General features: G+C 47.3%; 1 protein-coding gene across 1 annotated transcript in view; it reads left to right on the forward strand.

Annotated features, from left to right (window-relative positions):
* Positions 1-23877, forward strand: part of LOC119379426 (ATP-dependent RNA helicase abstrakt) — a 263231-nt gene that overhangs the window by 135424 nt on the left and 103930 nt on the right. Inside the window, exon 9 of the mRNA XM_037648739.2 lies at positions 20595-20731. Coding sequence (XP_037504667.1) covers positions 20595-20731 — 137 coding nt within the window. The remainder of the gene's footprint in view (positions 1-20594; positions 20732-23877) is intronic.

Below are 23877 nucleotides of genomic sequence, written 5' to 3' on the forward strand. Positions count from 1 at the left end.
CCCTCAACTCAGTGTTCGTGGCGCCGCCAATGGAATGAGCTGAAAGGTCCTACATAGGGGAAGCTTGCACATCATTGTTGCCTATTCCGTCCAGCACAGCAATCACGCCGTTACCACAATTGGCCTCGAGATCTTTGAGTGGCGCCCTCTCGCGTGTTGCGTCAGAGAGGGGACTTGGGTGCCACTCTTCGCGCGCTCATTCACTATGTAAGGGCTGCTCGACGCTACCGGCCAGTCTCTCCTGTTCGAGTTATTGAAGCATTAGTGGGCAAGTTCACAAAGCAATTTGTACTGAATGTTCAAGCAGAATGCCCAGCGAAATCGAGCGGAGTTGCCATCAGGAGCACGTTGTGTGTCGATTGCTCCTGGTGTCGTCTGCTAGCCGTCAATGTGTACATCTGCATGTATGGCAATGATTGCTTTTCGCGACTGTCCTATGGCTGTGGCGCGCTCAAAATGGCTTTCCGACCCATTTTCGATCACTTATTTCAGCGTTCGGGCTTCGGCTACTGTGTCTGCGTTAAAGCACAATATACGTATACCGCGTGCTGCGCATGTTCGGTTGCCAAGCCTGCTCCTTCGGTTCACTTCCTTTGTTCGGAGTTTTAAGCGCATGACAAGCGATGTGTGATGTCATTCAAATCAATTAAATTGTTGTTACAGGCAACAACCTTTGATTAAATCCAGGTTTTCAGCAACTGCCGCTTAAGCGCGTTGTAAGTACTTGAAGTTTAAACAAGAAATAAAAAGGTTGAGAGCACGTCTCAAAAGGAGATGCACGACGGTGATATGAAATATTTCGTAGGTTGTGCGGAGTTGTTTTCTTTTTTCAGTCCATTTTAACCCATACGTTAATAAATCAATGTTTGCTGACTCGTTCCCGGTCGTTTGAAAGTATGCTGAACAGAATTAGTGTAATCATACTAACTTAGATAGATACAAAATTTTCGCATTAAAAGTCGTTGTAAGATGTATTTGCAATAAAATAGTGTAAATCACTCTCAACGGTCAACTCCTGATAGGGCGTGATGCGGTCACTGTACTAAAAATACTCGCGGGTCCCTTATGCACTTGCCTAAGATGACTCGAAGGCGAAATCCATCTTCTTTTTATTCATCGATGTTCAGTCGATGTTCCCCGCCTCCTTCCGAATGCTTTTTGGACGTAATGTGGATTTGCACTGCCTCCAGGATCGGAGGCAATGCAAGCTTTTTACACATCGCCTTTGCATTGCAAACCTCCGATCACGGAGGTTTGCATTGCCTCCGTGATCGGTCAGTCGATCACGAAGGCAATGCAATGCGACGATGTCAGGTGATGACGTCATCATGTGATGTGACGGTCATATATATAGTCAACTGCCGATTTTTCGAACGCCTGATTTTCCGGACATGTTCGAAAATTCGGATGCTTTCGCGGCACCGTCACCAGCCCCATAGACATCAATGTATTAGAACGTCCGAAATTTCGGACTCTGAAACTCTTCCGCGTCCGATTTTTCGGACTTTCTGCCCAAATTGCAGCTCCGAAAGGCATTATTTGAAGCCCCCAGCTATGCTGCGTCTATCATCTCGTAGGTTCGAACCAGCGCTTTCGCAAGTCGATCTGTTTGCGACAGTAGCAGAGTCCGAAAGTCAGCTTTACCGCAATGCCGAAGCGTTATGGGGTGAAGCAGACCAGAAATTCAAAGGGGCCGCTATCACGGCGCTGTGCGGCGATGTCTTTACGGATAAGCAGCAGAAATGCATGGAGGCATGATGGCGGCAGCTGGCAAACGCGCCATTACGGCTTAATCGCTGACAACCCTTACGATAAGCATCTTCAGTGCATGTGACCTAGCGCAGTTGCATGCATACTGCACGCATTTAATAGGCGAGAACCCAAACGCGCCGTGCCACCATTCATGCTACCTCTTTGTGCGAGACTGCTAAGTGCCCCGCACAGATGCGTTACCTTCACAAACGAAACCAACTCGCCATTGCTGCACCCGTATGCGGTCGGGAACAAAGTGCGCATCACGAACTCTTTCATGATAAATGTGTGCGTACGATACAGCAGGGTGATTCCACGTAAGATCAAACAAACGATGGCTGGTCGACCTCTCAAATTTATTTCAAAATTTTATATATTACTGCCTGATGAGTGGAAAGAAGAGATCCGCAATTTGTTTTGCCGCCAAAAATTTTTTCGAACCACAGGAAATCAATAATGACGAAGAGGTGGAGTGGAGCGCTCATCTGCTCTGCTGTTTTGGCCAACTTTCGTTATGAATTGCACAAAATATATTAAAGTTAGGTAGCTGAAATTTTTTTACCTAGATATATGCATGTTTTTACTTCTGCTCAGGTATTTTTAGTTTTTATGTGTAGTGTAGATGTTTTTATAAAAAACCTCAAAAATGGCCCAATCGACAAAATTTTCTTTACTTTGAAGGTCTTTATCTCAAAAAATCCTTGTAGCACAGGTACAAAAATTCCGCATTACGTTCTTCGCATGCGTATCTACCAAACTGCCAAATCTTGTATTTATATCACTTTTCAGTAAAGAGATATGATCGGGCTAAGTTCAAGAAAACACCGAACAATGAAAACTTCTGACGACAATTAAAAAAAAACCCCATTTTTTAAATTTCTTAAACTTTGTCCACTTATTCTCCTCCACATCAGCTTTCACAATCATTAAAAACATGTTGCATAATGTCGTTGCAGTAATAGTTACGGCCCCTCCAATGAGACCCTTAGGCAAGGATGGGCAATTCCGACTTTTTGCCCAGCAAGTGTATAAAATGCAGGCAGGATTGAATTTCTTTTGATTAAAACGTCAGCAGGTACCTAAAAAGGTGTCGCCAGCACTGAAGACGTTAATTTTGAAATTATTTGGTCACTGCAGCGGCCACGAGCACGGAGCTACCGAGTAGGCGCGCGCGCACCCGAGATGCTCGTTGTAAGAGACGGCGCAGTGAGAGCTCGTTCTCGCGTCCTCAGACCGATTGAGTTCGAAACAGCAACACCTCTCGGGTGACTTGAACGCACGTGCACTGGAGCTTCGCTATTCTATACGCCCTCTGTTCGCATCTCAGCTAGGCGCTGATAACACGGCGGAGATGGAAGCAAGATGAAAACTCAATAAGGGAGCTATGAGCGCTCGCTTCACGCACGCTGCTGCCACAGAAACTGCGCTGCGCCAGTTGCGATCAGTGGAAAGCATTAACGTGGCGCTCCAGTGGCAAAGCAAAATATGGATTGTCAAAGGAAAGAAAAGCAAAACTATCGGTAACCGGATGCGCTTGTCTATATTAGATGTCGGCAGCAGACGGCGTGAACTGGCCGCGCGTTCGGTGCGCTGTTCACACTTCATTCGGCGCGGATAGTTCTTGTGCTTTGCTCTTACTCTACTCCTCCTGTGCGTGTCATGACGAGAAAGTATAGCTCTGAATGAGTCAGTTGTGGAGACTACCTTTCGAAGCACAAGAAGCTTAAAGGAGTACTGACACGAATTTTTAAAAAAAATTCGGATTGTTGCTCTAAATAAAAATACTGGTGTTGAGAAGCGTAAAACGATGATTGTGGTGCCTGGGAATGCATCCTATATATTTTAATTAGCGCCACCTTAAAAAGACACTTTCGGTTTCGATATCGAGGGGGTGACTTCTCAGTGTCGTTTCATAGCAGTGTGACGTCACGGAGATACAGAAATTCGCGACGTACTAGCGGGAAATCCGTCATCTGCTCGATGAGTGAATTGTCCAGTGAACCTGACAGTGATTTCTACGATTTAGGCTGCATGCAGGACGCAGAACTCGCGAACTCGGAGGAACCGTCTTGACTTGTCGGGATAATGTCCTTGCAGTGTGGCTGGCTTGCAAATGCTCAGCGACGAAAACTTCAAAGTCAAATTAAAATATTTTATACGTGTTCTCCGACTCCAGTGTGTGGACAGCGTGGACACTGCATACCAACGAAGCAAAAAATGTCCCTTTTGCGATGTCTCAAAATCGTGTCAGTACTCCTTTAATTATTGCGAAGAAGCCAAAATTTCGCAGAGTTACCGACCTAGACATAAATGCTTTGAAGGAACGTTTAACGCCCGAAAGATCAGTGACTGTCAGTGAGACGGACTACTTGTGCTACGCGTGCTTTTGCTACCACTGCAATGAAAGATCTTCACGGAACGCACAGTTTAACGATGACATTCTTATGCCCCCTGAAAAAGAAATCGACGCAATTAACCAGATCACTGCGACTACCGGTGCATGTGCGTTCAAGTCACCCGAGAGGTGTTGCTGTTTCGAACTCAATCGGTCTGAGGACGCGAGAACGAGCTCTCACTGCGCCGTCTCTTACAACGAGCATGTCGGGTGCGCGCGCGCTGATCGGTAGCCCCGCGCTCGTGGCCGCTGCAGTGACCAAATATTTTCAAAATTAACGTCTTCAGTGCCGGCGACACCTTTTTAGGTACCTGCTGGCCTTTTAATAAAAAGAAATTCAATCCTGCCTGCATTTTATACACTTGCTGGGCAAGAAGTCGGAATTGCCCATCCTTGCCTGAGGGTCTCATTGGAGGGGCCGTAACTATTAGTGCAACGACATTATGCAACATGTTTTTAATGATTGTGAAAGCTGATGTGGGGGAGAATAAGTGGACAAAGTTTAAGAAATTTAAAAAATGGGGTTTTTTTTTAATTGTCGTCAGAAGTTTCCATTGTTCGGTGTTTTCTTGAACTTAGCCCGATCATATCTCTTTACTGAAGAGTTACATAAATACAAGATTTGGCAGTTTGGTAGATAAGCATACGAAGAACGTAATGCAGAATTTTTGTCGCTCTGCTACAAGGCTTTTTTGAGATAAAGACCTTCAAAGTAAAGAAAATTTTGCCGATTGGGCCATTTTTGAGGTTTTTTATAAAAACATCTACACTACGCATAAAAACTAAAAATACCTCAGCAGAAGCAAAAACATGCATATATTTAGGTAAATAAATTTCAGCTACCGAACTTTAATATATTTTGTGCAATTCATAACGAAAGTTCCGCAAAACAGCAGAGCGGATGAGCGCTCCACTCCACCTCTTCGTCATTATTGATTTCCTGTGGTTCGAAAAAATTTTTGGTGGCAAAACAAATTGCGGATCTCTTCTTTCCACTTATCAGGCAATAATATATAAAATTTTGAAATAAATTTGAGAGGTCGACCAGCCATCGTTTGTTCGATCTTACGTGGAATCACCCAGCAGCAGTACAGTGACGGCATCAGCTTAGTTGGCAATGTGCTGCACACAACTAGAAACGGTCAGCTTCACGTGACAGCAAATGCTGCGTATCGGTGGAGATTCGGCGATGTGTGTACGCATCGTTTACATGCACACACGCATCGAGGAAAGCCGGTCGAGTCGTCCGCTCTTCCGCCACAGTCTGTTCCGCGTCATCGTTTCCAAACGCTCCATGCGAGAGAGCCGTAATCTATCCTGCGCTTTGCTGGTATCAGCGGCGCTCACCACGAGATGCAAACTGGCAAGTGGCGGTTGGCACGCAGTCAAGCGGGGTTCGCGGCAGGTACCGAATGTCCTTGCGAGAGCCTGAGCGCACACCAAAATGCGTGATAAGTGTACCGGGAGGCATTAATGCTGTTTCAGACATGGCTGTGGCGATTTGACCGCTTGAGCGGAATATAAAGGCGTGAGTTTGTTTTTTCGGACTGCCCGATTTTGCGGTCCCTAGGGAATCCGAAAAATCGTACGTTGACTGTATTGGCGGTCTGGGATGTCATGAGGACGTCATAAGGTGACGTCATCGTGTGATGATTTTTTGCAAACAAGGAGACAAGAAAGAAGTCAGGACACCACAAACGCCGACTATCTCAGCTCTCTGTTATTCTAAGATTTTTTGCATCACTCGTGTTGACGCTGCCGACTAAGGACGCCGACGGTGAATTTTCGCGTTTGATCAGAAATCCAAAGCTTTCACCGTAAAATATCCAATCTTATTACAGCGCAGTAAAGAATAGCAATAACCAGCCAAAGGGGCCAAAAGAATGGTGGGAAAGAGCTCTATTTCTCCTCTTCGTGGACATATTTGCTGATTTTTCCTCCTGTTTACCATTATGTATTATCGGTGACAAATGAAACACGAGCAGCGGACCGCATTCCCCAAGCATTAGAAACTGTATAATGTGCGCAGTCCTGTCATCACCATTGACATGCACACACACCCGATTAGGTAGCACTGCACGATTGAAAGCATGATTTTGGCTCACGAGCGGCAAACAGCAAGAGCCTATCTCTAATCATAAGGGTGCGAACTGTACCACGCGCACCACTGCTGGCGTTTCATTCGGAGCCGCTAATACGTGTAACAAGTCTTAACGTGCATCCAACTCGCCCAATCTACGCTAGTTGTCCGTAATGACCCGCTGGTCGATGAAGTTATCAATTTTATTTTGTCGGCAAACGTTTTTGTACGTGACTACAATTGGGGAGTGTAGTGTGAACTTTCGTTCAAGGCTGTTTACATAGCGCTAACTTTCGCGAATAAGCCATAAAATTGATCACACTTCGCTTCCAAAGGAGCGTAAACTCTCTTTAACTCGCTTGGCGGGAGGTTCGCGCTTTCACGTAAGCTATTTCAGCGCAATCCAGCCCAGTGAATGATGCTACGAGCTCGGTGACATGATGCTGACCGTGATGGCCCTGTGTATACAGAAGATACGTTAAATGTTAACGTTTCTTAACCTCCAGTAATGCTAGCAGCCATCTAAAGAACTAATATTGCACGAAAATACAGCTAGGAGTCGAGGAACGCCGTGCGATGTCGGCGAACTATAATGAAAATGCTGCTGTTCAAGCCACAGCCTAGCAGACGACAAAAGCCGAATCCCCGCCTTTGCGTCACCGGAGCGCCGTTGGCAGCGCCGCCATCGGTGGCGCACCAGGCAAATAGCAAACAACGTGGCGCCGCACCCCCCATACTCCGAGAAAAAGGGTGAGACCAATAACAATGCATCAAGGTGAAAGACTTTCACCTTTTGAATGCTGTAACACTCACAAGTGCACAAGAGGCTGCTCAGGAGGGAACACGGCCAAGAAGAAAAACTTTTGCGTGATGACAAACCTCGTGTGCACATTTTTCTATGCTTGGAAGCTACAGGCTGAAAAGCAGACAGCGCCCCTATCGTGTTTTCAAGTTCTTTTTTTAATGACACTATTTGTTTGCGTAAGTATAGCTTGGAAGCTACAGGCTGAAAAGCAGACAGCGCCCCTATCGTGTTTTCAAGTTCTTTTTTTAATGACACTATTTGTTTGTGTAAGTATAAAAAGTACTGCGAACAAAGGTTTTCCTAACTCCAAGGGGGATACCGCATGTGCGAAACAAGGCAGCTCGCGTACATACACAAGCAAGAGGAAGAAGCGAGAGAAGCCTTTCGTATAGACATCTGACCTGCGCAAGCGAAAAGCCAGAGGCGAAATCGCAGCCAGTGCCTGTATTGTGTTTGTAGCAGTGTCTTTTTTTGCAGTGGTGTCTATTTGGTGTTCATTGGAAAAGAACGCAAAACAAAACCCGATAATAACCTCTTTTTTGATGCATTGTCTCGATTGCTTCTAACGTTACATTTATCCAATCAAAGGTGTGCACTCTTCTCCGTCATTTCCACCCGCAATAGTTATGGCGAGAGCCACTATGCGTTGATGTTGTTGGCAGCGGGCTAGTGATTTCATTGCGGGATTAAAATAATAAATCTATTAATATATGTGCTGCGACCTGTGCTGCGACCTGTGCTGCGACCTGTGCTAAGGTTATCCCTAGCCATCAGACTACGCAACCCACAAATAAAAAAAAAAGGTTGCTTCAAAAGTGTTCGAGGACCCCTTTAAAAGCATGCAGTATGCTTAGGATAGAGCTATGCCACAAGCTCAGCCGACCAAATAGCTGAAGAGGCTTATTGTGGTAGGCTTGCATGTCAAGTAGTTCCAGCAAACATTAGACGCACGGAAAGGCAGTTAGTCAGAAGTGTCCTAGTACTTCTTTCTTTCCATGCGTCTAATGTTTGCTGTGCTCAACCATTCAACATGTAAGATCACCAACTAGCCCAGATGCAAGCCATTTTACTGCTAGACTTGTGAACAATAAGTCATACTGGTGCATTTGTCGGTGGCCGCCATCTTACCTTTGCTCTCATCTGATGCTTACCTGTCCACGTATTACCACAATTGCATGAAAGTCGGAATATTGCTACGTAGCTAACCCATCAAAAGCCAGACATTCTGCGTACAGAAGACGACAAAGAGGACTGGGCTGTCTGTCTGCTGTGGGGATTGTCCTCCATTTTGATCAATGCTGCGCACATAAGTGTAAATACACTTGTAAATAGTCACGGCTCGTATCATTTTACGTAACATCTTTGTGGTGGAGGCGCTGGTGTTTCCCTGTACCCATCACGAAGCTCCGCAACGGCCGTATCATCGCGGGTCCGACCATGTCACAAGTTGACGGCACATCGTCTTCACTGCCTGCCCCTCCCGTGGCTTCTACCTACGTAGTCCTACCTCCTGCTCGTGATCCTGGTGTATTTTCCGGACAGGATGCCGTTGATATTGACAAATGGATCAACCTCTGTGAACGGATTAGCGCCAGCTATAGGTGGGACCCGACCCTTATGCTCGCCAACGTACTTTTCTACCTTGATGGCCCACCGCGGGTGTGGTTCGAGACGCACGAAGCTGACATTACGAGCTGGGAATCTTTCAAAGAGAAGATCCGCGACGTTTTTGGCAACACCGCTGGACGGCAGATGGCTGCGCGGAATCAACTGGCGACTCGAGCACAGACCTCTACAGAATCGTACGTCGCGTACATTCACGACGTCATCGCTCTTTGTCGCCAGGTTGATGAGCACATGCCTGAGTCTGAGAAGGTATCGCATGTGCTGAAAGGCATCACACACCATGCCTTCAACCTGTTCGTTTCTACCAACGTTGCCACCGTCGACTCAATCATCAAAGAGTGCCGACAGTTTGAACAAGTCAAGAGCTGCCGTATAACTCAGAGATTTACACGGCTTCCCAACATGGCCACAACCTCATCATGTGAAGCCGCTCGCCAGCCACCCACCTATGACAACGTCACACGCATTGTTCGTTGGGAGATTGAAGCTGCCTGTTCTGCTCCCATTCAACCACCGTTTTCACAACACACACCACTGACCCATCACAGCCATCGGTAGCCTTCATTCAAGCTGTGGTCAGGCAGGAGTTTGCAAACCTTGGTCTTCCATCAGCATGTCCCCTGACTCGCCCTGCAGTACGGCTTTACTCCCCAGGCAACGCTCGCTGATCCTCTCCTACACTGCCCTTCCACAGCCCTACGGAATGGCGAACACCCGATGACCAGCCTATCTGCTTTTCGTGTCATCAGCCAGGGCATGGTTCTCGCTATTGCCATTGCCGTTGGTCAAACCCACCACGCCAGACCTACCCTACCTATATGCGCCCTACCACTTCTACACGTTCAGCCGCTGCACCCTCCAATTTCTACTCGTCCTCTCACGGACCTCTCACCAATGACACCACTTTGCCCGTTCGCCGCTACCCCCGCTCCCCCCGCTCCCCGTCGCCGCAACGCCGCCAATCCCGCTCTCCGCTGCCTCGATGCTTTCTCTCGCCAACCTTCTCTGGACGCTCGCAGCAGGAAAACTAGATATTGTAGCTTATGGAGGTGAAGCTGCAATACCATCGACGCCTGCAAATCCTCTACTGATGCTCCCCACACACCACAGCCTGCTTGAAGTAAAAGTCAACAATGTTCCTGTGACCGCCCTCGTTGACACAGGCGTGCACCTGTCTATTATGAGTGCTCCTCTACGCCGCCGTTTGCAGAAGATTATGACACCGTCCACGACACAGGCAATATGTGTTGCCGATGGCGGTACTGTGGAAGTCATCGGAATGTGCACTGCTCGTGTCAGCATTGCCGGTCGTCACACCGTCGTCCTTTTTGCCGTTCTAGCTCGTTGCCCTCATGACCTCATACTTGGCCTTGATTTCCTTCTTTCGGCACACTCGGCCTTAATTGACTGTTCTTCTGGTACACTCAGCCTCGATCTTCCTCTTCTCGCCGATAACTGTGAAAAGCCCGTGAGCCGCTTGAGCCCAACCACTTTTGTTCACCTGCCACCTCAAGCAGTGGCGTATGTCTGCTTGTCATCGAACCCTCCAGTTTCCGATGGCGACTACATCGTTACACCTATGACTGACGCATGACTGACGCGGAACATTACTGTGCCACATACCATCGCCACCATAGTGGATAACTCTGTCTTCCTTCCGCTCCTCAATTTTGGCCTCATCCCCCAATTACCCTACCAGATGTCTCTTGCCAAACTCACTGATAACTGACGATGACATCAACGTTGTTGCCGTAACTCCTTTGGACCAAGCTGAAGGCTCACGGTTACCCGGTTCTGACGATGCCATTTTTCGAAATACTATGATTGGATCAGACCTTTCGCCTGATCAGGCCGACGCTCTCTCCCAGGTTTTGGCCTCCTATAGTGACATTTTCGATATCCATGATCGTCCCTTAGGCCAGACTAAGATTGTCACTCACCGAATTAACACAGGTGACTCTGCACCCATCCACCGTTGGCCTTACTGCGTGCCTGCATCAGAGCGAGTAGTGATTCAAAAAGAAGTGGCCAAAATGCTAGCGAAAGACATCATCGAATCATCGTCAAGCCCTTGGGCCTCCCCCGTGGTATTAGTAAAGAAGAAAGACGGCTCCTGGCGTTTCTTCATTGATTATCGGCACCTCAACAAAATTACCAAGAAAGACGTGTACCCTCTTCCACGTATTGACGATGCACTCGACTGTCTCCATGGCACCACCTTCTTTTCATCTCTCAACCTCCGATCTGGCTACTGGCAAATTGCTGTAAACGACATGGATCATAAGAAGACCACCTTCGTTACCCCTGACGGCCTTTACCAATTCAAGGTTGTGCCCTTCGGTCTTTGCAATGCTCCAGCAACCTTCCAGAGAATGATGGACACGCTGCTTCAAGCATTTAAATGGTCAACGTGCTTTTGTTACTTGGACGATGTGATAATCTCCTCACCCACTTTCGCAACACACCTTGAACGCCTTTCGACCATTCTATCAATATTCCGACAAGCTGGCCTCCAGCTCAATTCCTCGAAGTGCCACTTTGGCCTTCGTCAAATTACTGTGTTGGGCCACCTTATTGATGCTTCCGGTGTACGACCAGACCCGGCAAAAGTCCGCGCTGTAACAAACCTCCCCGTTCCTCGCTCTGTCCATGATGTTCGCAGTTTCGTGGGCCTGTGCTCGTACTTTTACCGAGGCGAAAACAGCGCGTACAGACGAGTACGAACAGACACAAGAAAAGGCACAGACACAGGCGCTGACTAACAACTGAAGTTTATTGCTCATACGCCACGAAAATAAATAGCACGTATCAACAAAAAACCAATACGAAGAGAGACACAGCAAAAAAGCAAGGCTTGATAGGACACTCAAAGCAGTTAGCCAGTGGGACCGTGTTTATCTAGCCCCCGATAGGAAGGCTAGCTCTTTATCTAACAGGGCTATTGATGGGGCGCTTACGCAGCTGTCCTGTAATTTCACGATATTTTGGGCCTCCATGATTTCTCGGGTTACTTTATCGCTGGACCTGCGCAATACTTTCGTGTTGTTGAATTGGGGCGCGCATTCACAATCTCGACAGTGGATGCCCAGGTGTCCTGAAATTCGCACGGTCACATTGTATTTATGTTCTAACAATCTTTTGTAAGGCATCGGCCGGTCTGGCCGACGTAAGTGCGTCCGCAAGACAAGGGAATGGAATAGACGACTCCCTCAGTACAGGACACGAACTTGTCGCGGTGATTAGTGGTGCAGCCAACCTTCGTCCGACCCATTTGATTCACTCGTTTGCAAAGACCTGACAAGCGGTCAGGAGCTGAAAACAGAACGTGTATCCCATTTCTGCTGCCTATCTTTCTCAGGTTGTGGGAGATGCCATGTACGTAGGGAATGACCGCACACGTTTTGTCTTTGTCTCTTGCGCGAGTCTTATCTGTCCTTAACATTGTTTCTGCCACTGAGGATAGGAGGGTTATCGGGTACCCAGCTTGTACAAGACGGCACTTCTGGTTCAAAAAGCTGTTTTTTAGCTTGTGCTCGCACGATTTCTTTATAGCACTGGTGAAGCACGAATGTATGATGCTGCGCTTAACCAACTTCGAGTGGGCTGAATAGGGAAGGATTGGTTTGTTATCCCGAGGCTCAAATGCCCAGCACACATGATTGCTGGTAAAATATAAACCTAATTCTAAAAACCTCATGCAACCATTGGATGGCAGTTCGTGGGTGACAATCAAGGGGTTTAAAACACTTGAAAACTGAGAAAGAATACTTGGAGCCTCCAAATGGATGGCTTCCAGACGGCAATCGAGAATTACAAGGTAATCATCGACAAATCTGAACACTCGCTTCACAATGCTATCGTGAAAGAACTCGTTTAAAACTCTGTCGTGCATAGCCAGAAAAAGGTCACTGAGGATCGGTGCGATAGACGAACCTATACATATTCCTTTCTTTTGAATAAAAAACGAACCATTCCATTCTGCGTAGGTCGATTTCAGGTAAAAGGAAAGCAGCTCTATGAAGTCGGCAGTTGACATGCTACTGGCGTTTTGGAATTTTACAGCCCCATGCTGGTCAATGCAGTCTTTGATACACCTGATCAAGTCTTCATGAGGTATGGCATAATATAAGTCTTTTACGTCAATCGAGAAACCTACTAAGGTCTTGTCACAGTTATCCTTTAAAAACTTCACCACTGGTTCCGCATTCTTTACCAAAAAAGGGTCGTCAATAGCTAGGAGCTTTAGCTGCTTTTGTAAAAAGGAAGCAACAGACTTCTGCCAGGTGCCTGTCTCAGAGACAATGACACGAAACGGAGAACCGACCTTATGGGTTTTGACAGAGAAAAACATTTCTAAACACAAGTGTTTGCTGCTCTCCACTGTACTGCGTAACTTGTCAAGATTTAGGCGTTCACACAGTTTTTTGGCTCTATTCTTTACCTTGCTTAGGCGCACGTTGCTGCACTTATCGAATGATGAACCGATGGCTTCTTGGGCCTTGGTCAGGTACTCGCCTTTGGGTAGAACCGCAAAGCCTCCTTCCTTGTCGGCAGGGAGAAGGGATAGGCCACTGTCTTTGAGGAAGGTCACTGTCTTTTCCAGAGGCAGTCTCATGTTGGCCGGCTTGATCAGGTGTATCAAAGACTGCATTGACCAGCATGGGGCTGTAAAATTCCAAAACGCCAGTAGCATGTCAACTGCCGACTTCATAGAGCTGCTTTCCTTTTACCTGAAATCGACCTACGCTGAATGGAATGGTTCGTTTTTTATTCAAAAGAAAGGAATATGTATAGGTTCGTCTATCGCACCGATCCTCAGTGACCTTTTTCTGGCTATGCACGACAGAGTTTTAAACGAGTTCTTTCACGATAGCATTGTGAAGCGAGTGTTCAGATTTGTCGATGATTACCTTGTAATTCTCGATTGCCGTCTGGAAGCCATCCATTTGGAGGCTCCAAGTATTCTTTCTCAGTTTTCAAGTGTTTTAAACCCCTTGATTGTCACCCACGAACTGCCATCCAATGGTTGCATGAGGTTTTTAGAATTAGGTTTATATTTTACCAGCAATCATGTGTGCTGGGCATTTGAGCCTCGGGATAACAAACCAATCCTTCCCTTCGATTCAGCCCACTCGAAGTTGGTTAAGCGCAGCATCATACATTCGTGCTTCACCAGTGCTATAAAGAAATCGTGCGAGCACAAGCTAAAAAACAGCTTTTTGAACCAGAAGTGCCGTCTTGTACAAGCTGGGTACCCGATAACCCTCCTATCCTCAGTGGCAGAAACAATGTTAAGGACAGATAAGACTCGCGCAAGAGACAAAGACAAAACGTGTGCGGTCATTCCCTACGTACATGGCATCTCCCACAACCTGAGAAAGATAGGCAGCAGAAATGGGATACACGTTCTGTTTTCAGCTCCTGACCGCTTGTCAGGTCTTTGCAAACGAGTGAATCAAATGGGTCGGACGAAGGTTGGCTGCACCACTAATCACCGCGACAAGTTCGTGTCCTGTACTGAGGGAGTCGTCTATTCCATTCCCTTGTCTTGCGGACGCACTTACGTCGGCCAGACCGGCCGATGCCTTAACAAAAGATTGTTAGAACATAAATACAATGTGACCGTGCGAATTTCAGGACACCTGGGCATCCACTGTCGAGATTGTGAATGCGCGCCCCAATTCAACAACACGAAAGTATTGCGCAGGTCCAGCGATAAAGTAACCCGAGAAATCATGGAGGCCCAAAATATCGTGAAATTACAGGACAGCTGCGTAAGCGCCCCATCAATAGCCCTGTTAGATAAAGAGCTAGCCTTCCTGTCGGGGGCTAGATAAACACGGTCCCACTGGCTAACTGCTTTGAGTGTCCTATCAAGCCTTGCTTTTTGCTGTGTCTCTCTTCGTATTGGTTTTTTGTTGATACGTGCTATTTATTTTCGTGGCGTATGAGCAATAAACTTCAGTTGTTAGTCAGCGCCTGTGTCTGTGCCTTTTCTTGTGTCTGTTCGTACTCGTCTGTACGCGCTGTTTTCGCCTCGGTATGAACAACCAACTAGCTCGAAACGTGTTATTCTCGTACTTTTGCCGTTTTGTGAAAAACTTTGCGGCACTCGCGCGCCCACTCACTGACCTTCTCAAACAAGACGTCCCGTTTTGTTGGGGTCCTCTCCAAGCTGACGCCTTTTCTCGGCTAATCACCGCTCTAACGACACCGCCTATTCTTGCACATTTTGACCCAGATGCTCCTACAGAAGTGCGCACAGATGCTAGTGGTCACAGCATCAGGGCAGTATTGGCCCAAACTCAGCGGGACACTGATCGTGTTATTGCGTATGCAAGTCGGCTCCTCTCGAAGTCTGAACGCAACTACTTTATAACAGAACGAGAATGCCTTGCCCTTGTCTGGGCGGTTTCAAAATTCCGCCCTTACTTGTATGGCCGCCCTTTCTGTGTCGTAACAGATCATCACGCGCTCTGTTGGCTTTCTTCACTGAAAGACCCTACTGGACGACGTGTTCGGTGGGCGCTGCGTCTTCAGGAGTACTCCTACTCAGTTGCCTACAAGTCTGGATGCCTCCATCTGGACGCCGATTGCTTTTCCCGTTACCCGGTTGAAAAGCCAGACGGATCGGTCATTGAGCCTAACCCCAGTGTCATGTCCATGTCTCAGTTTCTTCAGATTGGTGAACGTTGCGATGCTTCCTTGTGATCACTCATTGGCCGTCTGGAATCTGCCCCTAACGACGCGTCACTCCACATGTTCGTCCTCTTGAATGGCACGCTGTACCGTCGTAGCGTTCTGCCAGATGGCCCTGAGCTACTTCTCATCGTGCCTAAACATCTGCGTTCAACGGCTCTGCGTGAGCTTCAAGACGAGCCCACTGCCGGCCACCTGGGCAGATCTCGCACGTACAACCGTGTCCGGCGCCGCTTCTTTTGGCGCGGTCTCGCCCGGTCCGTTCGACGTTACATGGCCTCCTGTGATAAATGCCAACGTCGGAAGTGACCTGCCGCACCCCCTGCTGGACTCCTTCACCTGATCTCCATCCCTACCGAACCTTTCTTCCGTGTTGGTGTGGACCTTCTCGGCCCCTTTCCTGAGTCCAACTCTGGCAACAAGTGGGTCGCCGTTGCTATAGACCATGCGACCAGGTATGCCATCACTCGAGCGCTCCCCACCAGCACTGCTACTGACGTTGCCGACTTTTTGCTCCACGACGTCATTCTACACCATGGCGCTCCTCGCCAACTGCTCACCGATCGTGGCTGTGCATTTTTGTCACGAGTAATTGACAATCTTTTACGCTCTTCCTCAATGCAGCACAAGTTGACCACTTCCTACCATCCCCAAACAAATGGCCTCACCGAGCACCTAAATTGCACTCTCACGGACATGCTCTCCATGTATGTCTCGGTCGGTCGGTCGGTTGGTCGGTCCAATCTAATCTAATCTATCTGGGATCAGTGTATGACGAACACGATTCACTGGTCATGACATGAATAATGCAAAATACCTGTCGCATACGTCATGAAATTCTTTCTCTCGGTCACGTGTGGCACATACCCCCATATCAGAGTTAATGTTATGAGGGTATGTGCCACAGGTGATACAGAGTCTGAACCAACACAATAACAGCGAACACACACATTGACACGCAAGAAAAATGATAATAATAATAATTGTTGGGGTTATATCCCAAAACAACGATATGGTTATTAGAGACACCATAGCGAAGGGCTCCGGAAATTTTGACTATCTCGTATTCTTTAACGTGCATCGAGATCACACAGCACACGGGCATCTAGCATTTTGCCTCTATCAAAATGCGACCGCCGCGGCCGAGATCGAATTGGCGACCTTCGGGTCAGCAGCTGAGCACTGTAACCACTACGCCACCGCGGCCGACGCAAGGAAAGTGAGGGAGCTCAAGACAGAACACCCCTGGAAGACGCTCAGCTACCATACACTTGTCCACGTGGTCCGCAACTTTGACTACGTGGATTAAAAACTTGAACATTGACTTATCAGGACCCAACAACGCCTGGTCTTTATACAGCGTGAAAGACAGCTTGGATGTGGACAGGGCATCAAAAGACCTCGCTGCCACGTCCAGGACAGGAGCTATCATAGATGATTTCATCGTAAGAGGCATCCAGGATTTCCACCAGCTCTACTATACTTCACACTTCACCACACTTAAACCCCTCGTAGCCGCGATCACGAACGGATCCGATAACAAGTCCTATACAGCAGCTGGTGCTCACTGATCACGGTGATGATGGCCTTGTTCAAGAACTGTCAAGAACCACTCCTACACATAGACACAGGTTCGTGAAATTTGCGGGCGTTCTCCGTCATAACGGACAAGTATAAGCATAACAACTGTAACGCAACTGTAACAACTACGACTGTGACTGTAACGTACGTGCAGTGCGCCTGCGCATGCCACTCGGCTGCGTACCATATATCTAGAGAAACTTTCCCAAATGAAGCTTAGTTGCAAGTAACGCCTGTCCTGTGAATCTGTGTTTCTTCTTTGTCCTGTTCGGATTCGCGCTATCTGGTATTGAAGAGTATAAGCACTACATATCAGCTTATCGCGTCTGATGTTGGTAACACCCATGTTGCTGTTGGCACTGTTACGCAACTGTAAACAACTGGTTATATATTACATATGCGACTCTTCAACATATGAGTGTGCGTATACCACTTCCACATTTCTCTAGCGTCATTCCGCAACGTTTCGCTCAGTGTGAAAAATTACGCCACAGTCACCATTCCACGCATGCTTCGCATAACATCGATTCCCACGGTACGTGGGATCTGCCGAATTTTTTTACATTTCTTGACCTTAAGAGTCATTAACTAGGCATCACACCTTTTTAACCCTTTGAGGGTCAAATTTTTTTGCAAAATGCACTCCAAAAATGTGTATTTTTTTAATTTCTGGATTAAATTCTCAGATGATTCTATTTAAAAAGCAAATTGTCTAAAATTTTTTTGTGTGACCATAAAGGGACAAAAAAATCATTTTTGTTGTTACATACACATGGTTTATTCGTGAGCAACATCAAGCAAAATCCTTAAAAAAAAAGCACTTATACGATTTTTTATAAATAAAAATGATGCATTGTATTCAACATAGCACACAGACATACAAAAATAAGCACACCAGAGTACTTTTTCTGTAAAAAAGGTTCTTGCTTTAACACTAAAAATTGACGCACGCGCTTCTGAGATGTCACTCCTTCATCATCATCCGAGTCTGAACTCGTAAGTAAATACTTGTCTGACGACCTGACATCCAATGAATCAGATTCTGATTCGGCACTTGGGCAGTAATCCACATCGGAAGAATCGCCGCTCAACTAACTAGCAGCAGAGCAACCGGCGCGCACTTCCTAGCGTAAGCGAACTGCATGAGGGAGCACACGGAAGAAAACTATGTTTGTGGCCCGTCTGGAGAGCAAATCGAGTAAAAAAGCTCTAATAATCCTTCCTCTTATCACCAACGAGATGGAGTTAGTTTTTCCGAGTCCCCAAAACAGGAAACACAACCACGGCGGCATCGTTTGTGTAATTTAGAGCGCACGGAAACAGATGTAATTGTGCCCCGGGGAGCAATAAACGAGAGATAACAAGCGGTCACCCTTTGTGAGATTAGAAATCAGATGATTAGCTTTGCGGGCGCGAGAAGCGATAACTACCCAAAGGGACGAAACCGAAACCAGCCGCACCGCATGTGTGCACTCGGATGTGCAACAAAAGCCGGCGCGCCGGTTTGGAAAGAAAAAAAGCAAAAAACATGGGCGCCTGAAACAAATTTCATGTATTCCCGAAGGGTGCCAGCACATGGCAAGCAAGAGAAATGATGGGCGACATACAGGCAGTGACGTACATGTAAACCCTTTGGTGCCTCTTATGTGATGCCGTACATGTATGGCGTAAACCCTCAAAGAGTTAATACGTTAGAAAGGTCATCCTGTATGGCGTTGTGATTAGAGAAATAATGCGATCGCCTGCAAATATTCAAATATTGCTTGAAACTTGCATTAACACACACGTATTAAGAATAAAAGTGGCCCAAGGGCAGAACTTATGAGGGATATATAATGTCATAGGGACAGCGTCTGACAGGGGGTTATATACAGTGACAGATTTCAAGTGGTTATTTAGAAACACTGTTATCAATTTTACAACAGCAGGGTGCAAGCTAAGTCTCGGATTTTTAAGTACTAGTCACTTGTGAGGCATATTGTCATAAGACTCAGCAAAGTCAGTCTGTATGTTGATGTCAAGAATAAGATGTATGGCATGCAGAAAAATTTTAAACTGTGTGTCACATGAGAACCCCATTCAAAAATCAGACTTATGTACGAACTGTGGCTTGGGGAGTGCTGCAGGGCTATCCTTGAATTGAGTTTAGTTTATTGTGTTGAAATGTAAGGGAACTGTGTCTTCCATATGGGGTGGTAAGATAAAGGGTTGTCAATTCCATTATATTGTTACATAAAGTTAAAGGGACACTAAAGGCAAATAACAGTTTATGTCAGAGTGAAAGTTCAATGTGTGAGAACGTCTAAAATGTCAATAATATCAACAGCAGTGCTCTACTAATGGAGAAATTAAGGTAGGACACGATATGTGCCACTGGTGGGACGTTTTGGAAATGATCCCGATGACGTCAAGAGTCCCAAGTACAATTAACCACTAGTAATCAAACTAGTTGCGATAAAAAAAAGAACCTTCCGTGCATCACAAGACGTAATAAAATGCTGCTTGTTTGTTTATGTTTGATTCATGGAAAAAAGAACATCTTCGCATTACCATGGGGAACCGTGTGAGTGGTTCAAAAGATCCGTTTTTGCCAAGCTGTGCTTCGCTCATGCGATCGCATCTCAGTGGTAGTTTCGGTATCGCGTACTGCTGGTCAAGCTGAGCTCCGTTACAGTGAACAGTTTCACTGTTCACTGTAACGGAGTTTTGGAGTGGCCCGTCACTGCGTCTTGGCAAGGTTGGCCGCTGTTGCGCAAGAAACCATAGCATCGGGCAGTAAAGGTGGACAATGTTGTTTATGTTTGATTCATGGTAAAAAGAACCTCTTCGCATTACCATGGGGAACTGTGCAAGTGGTTCAAAAGATCCGTTTTTGCCAAGCTGTGCTTCGCTCATGCGATCGCATCTCAGTGGTAGTTTCGGTATCGCGTACTGCTGGTCAAGAAGTGGTTGTAAACCGTTCTTCGACAACACTGTCATCTTGCACAAACATAGAGATAAAAGGGCACGGGAACTCGTGGAAGCGTACTTCATTAAAGATGCGGGAGATGATTGCATATCTGAGCCGTCCGTTTGCCTTTTGGAGTGTGAACTGCATAAGCTTAATGAGTTCTTTGACTACAGGTAACTTTTGCGCATGCGTTGTTGGTTGTCACGTGTTTGAATTTTTCTTTCAATAAACTTCAGTTGTTAGATAGCGCTCGTCCTGTGTCCTCTTCTTTGTGCTCCATCCCGTTCGCGCTGAAAAGTTTTCAAAATGAATCTTTTGTTATAGAGCTTGTGGAAGTGGGACTTACTACTTCCACAAGCTCTCTGCTTGTGGAAATGGAACAAAGGTGCACTTACTACACTTTGATGGAGTACATAGATTTAATGCTGCGTTTCTGTGTGCTGAAATGTCTGTTTATGCCGGGCCTCTGTTTTGTAGCAGTACCTTTCTGGAAGCTTTTTGTGCCTTGTCATAGTCACGTCCCATTTACATCAATAAGATCAGCCATGAGTGGTGGATGATAATATCAAACCTAGCGAAAGGCATCGCTACAAAATAGTGGCCCAGCAGCATGTTTGTTATGACATGTGTATTTACAAACTCGTGCATAACATAGAAAGTGGGTGAGTATGACCTCACTGTTATGGCATCCTTTTTCTCTATGCAGCGAGAGTTGGCCAAGCAGACCTTTGAAATTGTGAGCTTCTTTGTGCGTGACTTGGAGGGTGCTGGCTACCCCAGCCTTCGAGGCTGCCTCTGCATTGGAGGCACTTCCGTGAGGGAACAGCTGGAAGTGGTGCGAAGGTATCATCTGCTCAGCAAGGGAAATTATTGCTCATATTGTTGAGTGGAAGCTTTCTTTTTCCTGCCTTATAAAATCATTTTTAGTTCAAGAAAATCATTTGTTGTATGGTTAGTGCATGGAAATCTTTATTTTTGCAGTACAGTAAAATCTTGATAGTACATATCTTATCAGGACCGAATAATATATTTGGTCTGTAATAAACAGCTCAAGTTTGTCTATTGGGCTAGTCAAGTCGTATTCATTAATATGAATTTATACCTGAAGAGACATGGTGTCACGTATCTCGGGAGCGCTTGCAATGTGTGATGGAGTTGGGAGAGTGAGCGAGGCGGGAGACCGTGGCGTCACTGCAAACAAATCTTTATCACACAACACGGCAAACAAGAAGTTAACACACTACAAATTTACAAACAGAAGCAACATATTCGAAAACGCCAAGCGTTACAAAAGAATACAGCAACCACACTAAGCTCAGCTTTACTGGCCCGAAAGTCTGGCCACTATGGCGTCTCGGTCTAGCTACGCGAATAGAACATTCTTACTTCGCGTGAGTCCGTCGCCTCGCTTCCGTGCCAAAGTCGACGCTGAGTCCCGTCGATGCTACTCCTCGACGTCTGGGAGTCGCCGTCGTCGAAGTTGCCGCCTCGCTAGTCGTCCTCGTCGCTGACCCGTCGGTCTCCCTTCGTCGAGAACGTCTGTCTCGTCCGGTTAGGCCTAACCCTCGGCCTATCCTCTTGGTGCCACTGGGTCGAACTGCCGACGTGGCTCTCCAGGTGATTGTCGGCGGGTTGCCGTCTCGTCGAGCTGTGGTAGTGCTGTAGGTGCCCTGTGAACTGCTGAATGAGGCTGCTGCAAGCTCGGGGAGCCTCACTTGGGTGACGCCAAGGTCGACGGCTACCCTCCCGAGCCTCTCGTGCCGCTGCCCCCAGAACGAGGCCCTACTGCTCTCGTCGCGGGTGCGACGCTGGCTTGCACCACCTTGCTCCTCGACGACCCCACCGAACAATGACTGCTTGATCCTCTGGGGTTCCGCACCTCAGTTCGGGTCGCGTGGCACGCGCCTTCCTTCGGCCAATGGCTTGCGTCGACGTGGCGGGGGTGCACACCATCGGGTATTTTTCCATTCCCCGCACACCATCGACGCCTTGCGCTGTCCGGCGCGCGCCCCGTGCCCCTTTACTCATGACATTGGGCCCCCTTTTGAAGAGTTTTTTCGTAAAAAACTGCTTTCATCCTCCTCCTTGGGGTTACGGCCCTCTGCTCTTCTGATGGTGTCCCGTAGCTTGTGATGCGTGCTTTTTCCTTGCTTGGCTTAGGCTCACCTTCCCTTCACCACATCGTCGCACGCTTTCACTCACAATTTGTCTGCACTTCACAACACCACTATCCTTAGTTCTACCCACCACATGTTCATTGTCCAAAACACTATAGTCCATACCAAGGTACCACACTTCACAATGACACAACCAATAGCTTCATTGGCGACTTTTCACAAATTGCTTCACATCTCTATATATCCCTGGCCAAAATGCCTCTCTCGTCACTTCTCTTCGCAGGTTCTTTGCATCTCTGAACCCATTCGCGTAGCAATATTCTAAGATTGCCTGCCTATAACATGTTGGCACCATCACTTGTGTGACGAGTGTTCCGCTTTTCCAGAACCTCCGGAAAATCAAATCATTGCTCGATTCGTAAAACACTCCGTCTCTAAACCCTTCTCTTGTACCTTTACGGCCAACCCTATCTCTCGCGTGCCTCAGGGTTCTGTCACACCTTTGTTCTTTCGAGAACTCCTCTGAGGTTACCTCTACCTGCTCCAAAATTCTCGATCTACTCTCGCGTTGTCCTTCGCCACCCACATTTTCCGCTCTAGCTTTTGAGCTTTCAGGGCTTTTGTTTGCCTTCTCTTTTCTCCTGTACTGTTTTCTTGGCCTGACATAGCCACCTGGCTGCGCTGGGTCGTCCACCCTTCGTACCCCTGGCCTATTTCCTAAGATCACGTCATAAATTGGATCCTCCATACACTTTGCCGTAATTTCTCCTACGAAGTAAGTGGTATCCAGCCGTATCTTGGCCTCTGGTAGTCTCACCTTGGACCCATCTGCAAAAACCACTGTTCCTACTCTCCCCGTGAAATCTCGTCCATTCACCAGGCTTCTCCTCACTAACACCGTATCTGCTCCTGAGTCCCTCAATACCGTTACCCGTTTGCCGTTTACTTTACCTTCCACCACTGGCATATTAACCCCTTCCGACCTATCTATCACAGCACCGACTACCTCTTCCTTCTCTTCGGACCTTACTGCACATGCAGTATGCTCTAACGGTCTATTCCTGCACTCGTTTGCTTTGTGCCCCCTTTTCTGGCACAATTGGCATATCACGTGGGATTCTTGTCGACTAGTGCTTGTGCGGCAGTTCATGGCTATGTGCCCAATTCTGTCGCACAAGAAACACCGCTGCTGTGCCCTTTGTTTACCCCTTGGGGCCTCACTGTTGCTCCCTTCTTCCTTACTGTTGTCCTTGTCTTTTTCCAAATTCCTTATCCCTTGTGCCTCCATGAACTGATCAGCCTGCTCGGCCATCTCCTCTACCGTGTGCAACTTCCTTTCTTTCAAAAATACCGCCAATTGGCTGCTGCACCGATTTAGGAACTGTTCGCCAACCATCCTGTCGCGCACCCCTTCGTACGTTTTTTCCGTCTCGGACAGTTCCACCCAACGATCAAAATAATTGGCCAGCCGACACGCAAACTGCTTGCCAGTTTCTGCATCTTCGGGCTTACACGTTCGGAACTTCTCCCGAAACCCTTCAGCCGTCAACCTGAACCTCTCTAATAAAGTCTTTTTAACTATATCGTAATCTAGAGATTCTTCTGCTGGCATGCGGCCAAACACACTTAAGGCCTCTCCCACGAGACACAAACTCAGAGCGTTTGCCCACATCGCCCTTCTCCCAGCCTTGCCCAATGGCGATCCTTTCGAATCGATGCAAATATGCATCAAGGTCGTCCCTTCGCTCATCGAAGGGCGCCATCAGTTTACGCGGGCAAATTTGTCTCGGCCTGGGAATAGGCGAGTTGGCCGACGCTGACGTGGGAGTACTCGCGTTACTAGGGTCGCCGCGCGGACAAGCGTTCACCTCG

Source organism: Rhipicephalus sanguineus, chromosome 1 (assembly GCF_013339695.2).
Source record: "Rhipicephalus sanguineus isolate Rsan-2018 chromosome 1, BIME_Rsan_1.4, whole genome shotgun sequence".
Classification (NCBI taxonomy): Eukaryota; Metazoa; Arthropoda; class Arachnida; order Ixodida; family Ixodidae; genus Rhipicephalus; species Rhipicephalus sanguineus.